The 5,987-nt window shown below is 30.5% G+C and overlaps 2 protein-coding genes across 2 annotated transcripts in view; one reads left to right on the top strand and one right to left on the bottom strand.

Annotated features, from left to right (window-relative positions):
• The window catches only part of LOC108746214 (stromal membrane-associated protein 1), a 4,394-nt gene extending 2,497 nt beyond the window's left edge, over positions 1-1,897 (bottom strand). The window contains exons 1-3 of the mRNA XM_018482845.1: positions 1,659-1,897; positions 975-1,108; positions 487-654 (exon numbers count right to left, since the gene is read on the bottom strand). Coding sequence (XP_018338347.1) covers positions 487-654; positions 975-1,108; positions 1,659-1,776 — 420 coding nt within the window. The 5' untranslated portion in view covers positions 1,777-1,897. The remainder of the gene's footprint in view (positions 1-486; positions 655-974; positions 1,109-1,658) is intronic.
• Positions 1,898-3,907: 2,010 nt separating this feature from the next.
• Positions 3,908-5,987, top strand: part of LOC108746271 (thyrotropin-releasing hormone-degrading ectoenzyme-like) — a 10,118-nt gene continuing 8,038 nt past the window's right edge. Inside the window, exons 1-3 of the mRNA XM_018482931.1 lie at positions 3,908-4,386; positions 5,129-5,584; positions 5,789-5,969. Coding sequence (XP_018338433.1) covers positions 3,908-4,386; positions 5,129-5,584; positions 5,789-5,969 — 1,116 coding nt within the window. The remainder of the gene's footprint in view (positions 4,387-5,128; positions 5,585-5,788; positions 5,970-5,987) is intronic.

Genomic DNA, 5,987 nt, shown 5'->3' with positions numbered 1-5,987 from the left:
TATATTTATATGTAAAATTATATATTAATAAGAGGAATTAACCAGATATGATTTAACCTTCCCACTATTTCATCCTAAAATTATAGAACGCGTTTTTCAAGCATTTATGAGAAAAATACATTAAAAAATTTTCTTGTTATAGGAATGTAAAATTTTTTAACGTTTTTTTTCATGAATACTTAAAAAGCATGCATAATTTCAGTAACTATTATATATTATTATATATATTAAATTCAGCCAAATTGGAGCGGATGTTGGAAAGAATGTCTGGTGTTGGAAGGAACACCAAATGTAGCCTCCCTCTACTTAGATAAATTTTATAAGAGAAAAGCGTGTTAAAAAATTTTACATTATCACTATATAAATTTGTCGTAAAACTTGATAAATTTATTGAACTATTATACATATAAAATTCAGCAAACTTGGAAAGGGACATGTCTGGTATATAAATATATTTATAAGATAAATATTAAATTAATCACATACTTTTGGTAAGGGAGGTGGCACCCATTCTCTAGCTATATATTTCTTATGTTCATATTTTGCCCGAATAAAACTTTCCAGACTACAATCCGTTTGAGGTCTTCGAAAACTATCTGGAAGATTGGCTTCATAGACTGCTCTAGCTCGAGAATTGCCCATTTGTTGTAAACTCTAGAAATTTTAACAAGATTATATTCATTATATAATTGGATTTAAAAAATATATGTAAAGCTTAAAGAAAATATTCAAATATGAAGCTTATAAGAAAAATAATCTTAGATGTGATACAAAAAAATTATAAAAATAAAAAAAGTAAAATTTTTCCATAGAAAAGCAAATATTAGAAATTATTTACATCCATTTCTTTGTAAAAGATTAATTATATTTCAGAATTGATGAGTATACATTTTTAATTGTTTTGATATAAAAATTTAACAAATAAACAAAATCATCCTTTGTTAAAAACTATGAATCATATGTCTGCTACATACCACAACTTGTTCCGGCGTCCATGTATCTAAATTAACAGATTTAACTTTACTTATATGTACTCCAAGATTTCTATGAATACCAGCACATCGAATACACAAGAAAATCCCCAAATTCCAACTAGCCCATCTTGGTCCTGCAAAATGCAAATTCATCGAAAATATCATAAATAATTCTTATCTCTCAAGCATAGAGACTTCGCTTAGACTCGACACAAATACAATGATAAAACCTATCAATGAAAATGCTTTGTTGATCTATCTAATATTCATGATTATTAATTATAAGTTCTCAATATTTCGATGACAAAATCAAGTCATATAATAGAGGCATTTTTTTTCATGAATCTTAAAAGAAGAAAGACATACAAATGAGCTCATGCTTTGATTTTTGAGATGATAAGTGAAATGAACATAAAATTTGTAAGGACCTTGACGATGTTATCGAATGACAGTGCGCTAATAGGTATGTCATACAGAAGTTAAAAATCCATAACATCTCAGTGCATTATACAGAATACGACGCGTTGCATAGGTTTCGTGATCAATATCGACGAGTCGAATCTAGGAACGAGCGCACTTGGACATCACAAAGCAAAGAACACACACGAAGGATTCATCGAGGACGACTTCCCGAAGGGGAAGCGAATGAACGGTGCATTCATGTCGGGGGGTTGAGAAACAAACCTTTCGCGTCGCAGTCGACGCAATACTTGTTATCCTCATCGCGAAGCATCTGCGTCAGCAGATTTTGACATTTCTCCTGGATCTGCTTGGCGCGCTCCTTTTCGTGACGGGACGTCATTCTCGCTGCTGACAGCGTCTTCACGAAGGGATCGGAGACCACGCGCGACCGCGACACCCCGGTGTCGCCTCCCCGTGATAACGCTGGACAGGAGCGTGACACAACGGTACCACGTAGTGGATTTTGCACCGCCTTGATCTCATTGGCCCCGGTGACAGTGCCGCGCGATTGCTATGGAATCATTGTGGCTGTAGGTAAATTTGGTCGTTATCCAACGGGGAAACTTATTAACTTACCGACCGATTGCAATTACCATTATTTAGGGCGGTGTATTCATAGTCCGTTCTTACTTCAAGGCTGCTTAAGGCTTACGTCACAGTATAACTACATAACTCTGGCTACGTTCTAAAATGTCCTCTTTGAGGAAAATTTTATTCTATATATTATATAGTATATAATATGTGTACTAAATATTTCGAGTAAAATTTTCTTCAAAGAGGAAGTTTTGAAACGTAGCTTAAGGCTGCATTTTCATGCTGACGCTCAACGCTCGATTCGAACGAAAATTGATGCTTGGTATTCGTCAATTTTGATCACGTGATCTGTTTTGACGCTGAAAATGAGAGTCAAGCGTTTTCAACATGAAAATGCAGCTGTGGTCAAAGTCTCACTACAAATGCTTTGAAACGTTGGATTAAAAGAAAGAATTAAAGAAAGAATTTTTCATTTAAAATAAAAAATTGCCTTCGAAAACTTATTTAAAATAAAAGAAAAGTTATTTTTCTATTTTAAATAAAAGTTATTTTATATTTTAAATAAATTAATATATTTTCGAGTCTTATTTCTTCTTCTTTTTATATTTTAAATAATTTCTTGTGACCTATTTCTTATTTAATATTTTAAATAAGTTCTTGGAACTCATTTTATATTTTTTATTTCAAATAAGTCGTATCGATTACTTTACCGACTCTTACGATTTTATATTTTAAATGAGTTTTTGAAACTTATTTTTTATTTTAAATAAGTAGTATCGGTTATTTTACCGAGCCCTGAGTATAAGATATTCCATAAGTATTAATGTTTATATACAAGTTTTTTTATACAATATAAAACGCCTCCCGCCTTCGCTACTGCCGCCGATCGAAAAAATAGCGACTTTGCTTACTTTGCTATTTACTTTGCTTAATGATTTCTTAAAAACGAATACTGGAAGCCATATTCAGACAAATTTCATATTATTTCTTGTGATATCAAGTTATATCCCATTGTTTCCAAAAATTGTTAAGAAGAACTATTTTTATAGTGAATAAAAAGACTACTTTCGAATAAGCTTTAGATAGGGATCCTATGTTAAACACTTCAACTTTGAAGTGGAATATCTCGATTTTTAATCCCGCTCCGGATATTGAGTTTTAAAGCACATATATTCAAGATATTAAAACTTTTTCTATAAGTTTCAAAAAAATCTAAAGAAAAAAATTGATTTTTTCGGAGAATGCTCTTAAGCTTTGTGTTTTCACGATGGCAGAAATCGATCTGAGACCTCGGATAAAGAAAGAATTGATCAATCGCAATGATCATATAATCAAATTGCTCAAATGTGATTTGTTAATTCTGTCTCTGTTCGAGATCTCGGATCAATTTCTAGCATCATGGATATCGGGTTTGATAGCGAGGTTTTTTGATGTATTCTTCCAGATCTAAAATGCTGATTGAATGATCTAATAGAATATAACAGCGAGCACTCACTCAACTGTTGAGTTCGCTGAACGCAGCCATTATTGTCGCCGCTCTCTGATAAGTATATACTTGGTGCAGCAAACCAAGGGTGGATTTGCGATTATTCAATGATCTTTAGAAATTATTAAGTTATTATGCAGTTTGCAGAAATGATAGTGAGCTTTATCAGTTTGATCTGCTCCACCAGCCCAGATAACTAATGCAGTTGTTATATATGAGACACCCTATATATCTTGACACGACCTTTTATATATATATATATATATATATATATATATATATATGATTTTATTTCTTATCTATCTCTTAATAAAAGTTGCTAAAATTATTTTTTTCTACTCTTTTTATTTTTATGTTTAAAATATTATGTTATAACAATTTTGGGAGGCATTTTATTATAATTATTTTTCTTTTTAATTAAAAATCGCAGATACGTAAAATAAGTATTGTCATGAGATTCCTAAAGTTGTTACTAATAAGTTTTGGTATAATACTGACCATAAACATAGTCTTTTGTTCGAATGATAATTTAAAAATGATTCGTTTACCCAACAATACGAAACCACTTCATTATACTATTGATCTGATAATACCGCATCTCGAGGAAATCAATCCTGTCTTTTATGGTGAATCTAACGTCGGTATCATAATTTATCGTGCAACGAAAAACATAAGCTTACACTCAAGAGGATTAGAAATAAATGAAATAGAGACAACATTGGCTGAATACGAGTTTCATACATTTTATAAACCAATAAAACATTTTTATGACAATGTAACGGATATTTTAACACTCCATTTTGAGAATACATTATTTGAGGGAATTTATAGGCTTAATATGAAATTTTCCGGCATTATAATTGAGACTGATTTTGCAAACAGAGGTTTTATGAAATTTCCGTACACAAATGAAGAAGAAAAAAACGGCATGTAAGTTAATATCAAAATATGAAAAATATATTTACAATGTAAATCTGACATGAGCAGAAAATTTGTCGACATTTAAGATATTTTTAACTTTAACCTTAGCTATATATATATTTCTTTTATCCTTAATATATACATTCGGGTCTCTGGGTTCCCATCCATGTTTGTTACCGTAACTGCCGCAAAAATGGATATATTTTAATTTTTTTTTTGGCGATCAAAGGAGAATTAATTAAGGAATAAGTCCATGATGTGTAAAAATCGATAGAATTAAGGAACTTCGAGATATATCGCTATAAAAATCACGTCACACAGTTGCATGATAAAATCATGTAATTAAAACATGTAAATAATGTAACGGATTGTTCCAAATCAGTACGTAATTTAAAAATTACGTATTTTGGAAAATCACATGATGTTATGTTCTTTTTTCTTCTATATCTATCGTTCAATTCTTTAAAATTTAATAACTATAAATAAAATCACATGATGGAAATTATTTGTAATCATGTGATTTTCCAAATTACATTATTTTAAAAAATCACATACTGATTTGGAACAATTCGTTACGTGATTTACATGTTTTAATTACATTATTTCATCATGTAACGTTGTGACATGATTTTTTTCAGTAGTACATAGGTTCAAAGAAAAAGAAAAGTATAGAAACACAAAAAAATTTCGATTTAGCAAATTACATTGAAATTTCTGAGATCCCAGTATGTAAACTAGAGTTAAATTATAGAATGGCTGCAACATATTTCGAACTGAATGGAGCCAGACAAATGTTTCCGTGTTGGGACGAGCCAGAATTGAAAACCATCTTCAACATCTCTGTAATGCATAATCAGAAATACTTGGTATTGTCAAATATGGAAATTCAAAAGCAAGTGACGGGAAAAGATGACATGATACAGACATGTTTTGACTTTACTTCTCCAATGCCCACTTATCTTGTAGCGATCGTTGTAATCCCCAAATGTGATTTTTACCATCATTCCAACTATAACCAGACTGTCAATATATGGTGTAGTTTGTCTTTGTTATCGCAAGTAACATTTCTTTACAATATTGCTGAAAAAGTCGTGCCATTTATGATTCAATATACCAATAAATCCGAGGAGATAGTGAAAATGGATCATGTTTTGATACCAAATTTTCCGGTTGACGGTATGGAACATTGGGGACTCATCACTTACAAGTAATATTAATTTTATTTAAAAAGAAGTTAATGACATTATTAAAGCTATATAGCAAACGTTCTTTTTTAAATAAAATTTAATAATTTTTTTTAATTTAATAATTAAAAAAACAGTATTAAGAATAGTGTAATTATTCAGGAATATGTTAGACTACGTATTCATAAGAGGAGTATTTTACATAATTATATTATTCTATGTTTCAGTGAATTTCGTGCTATCTATAATGATAATAAACATGTAATACATAAGAAAGTAGAAGTAGCAAAAATAGTAACACGTGAACTTATACATCAATGGTTCAATTTGGTTACTCCAATTTGGTGGTCTTACTTGTGGTTAAAAGAGGGACTTACTACCTTCTTAGAATCGTATATCATCGACAAGGTTATTTAATATTTATTA

This window comes from Trachymyrmex septentrionalis, unplaced genomic scaffold, assembly GCF_001594115.1.
Source record: "Trachymyrmex septentrionalis isolate Tsep2-gDNA-1 unplaced genomic scaffold, Tsep1.0 scaffold161, whole genome shotgun sequence".
Classification (NCBI taxonomy): domain Eukaryota; kingdom Metazoa; phylum Arthropoda; class Insecta; order Hymenoptera; family Formicidae; genus Trachymyrmex; species Trachymyrmex septentrionalis.
This window is presented reverse-complemented; position numbering and strand designations above follow the sequence as displayed.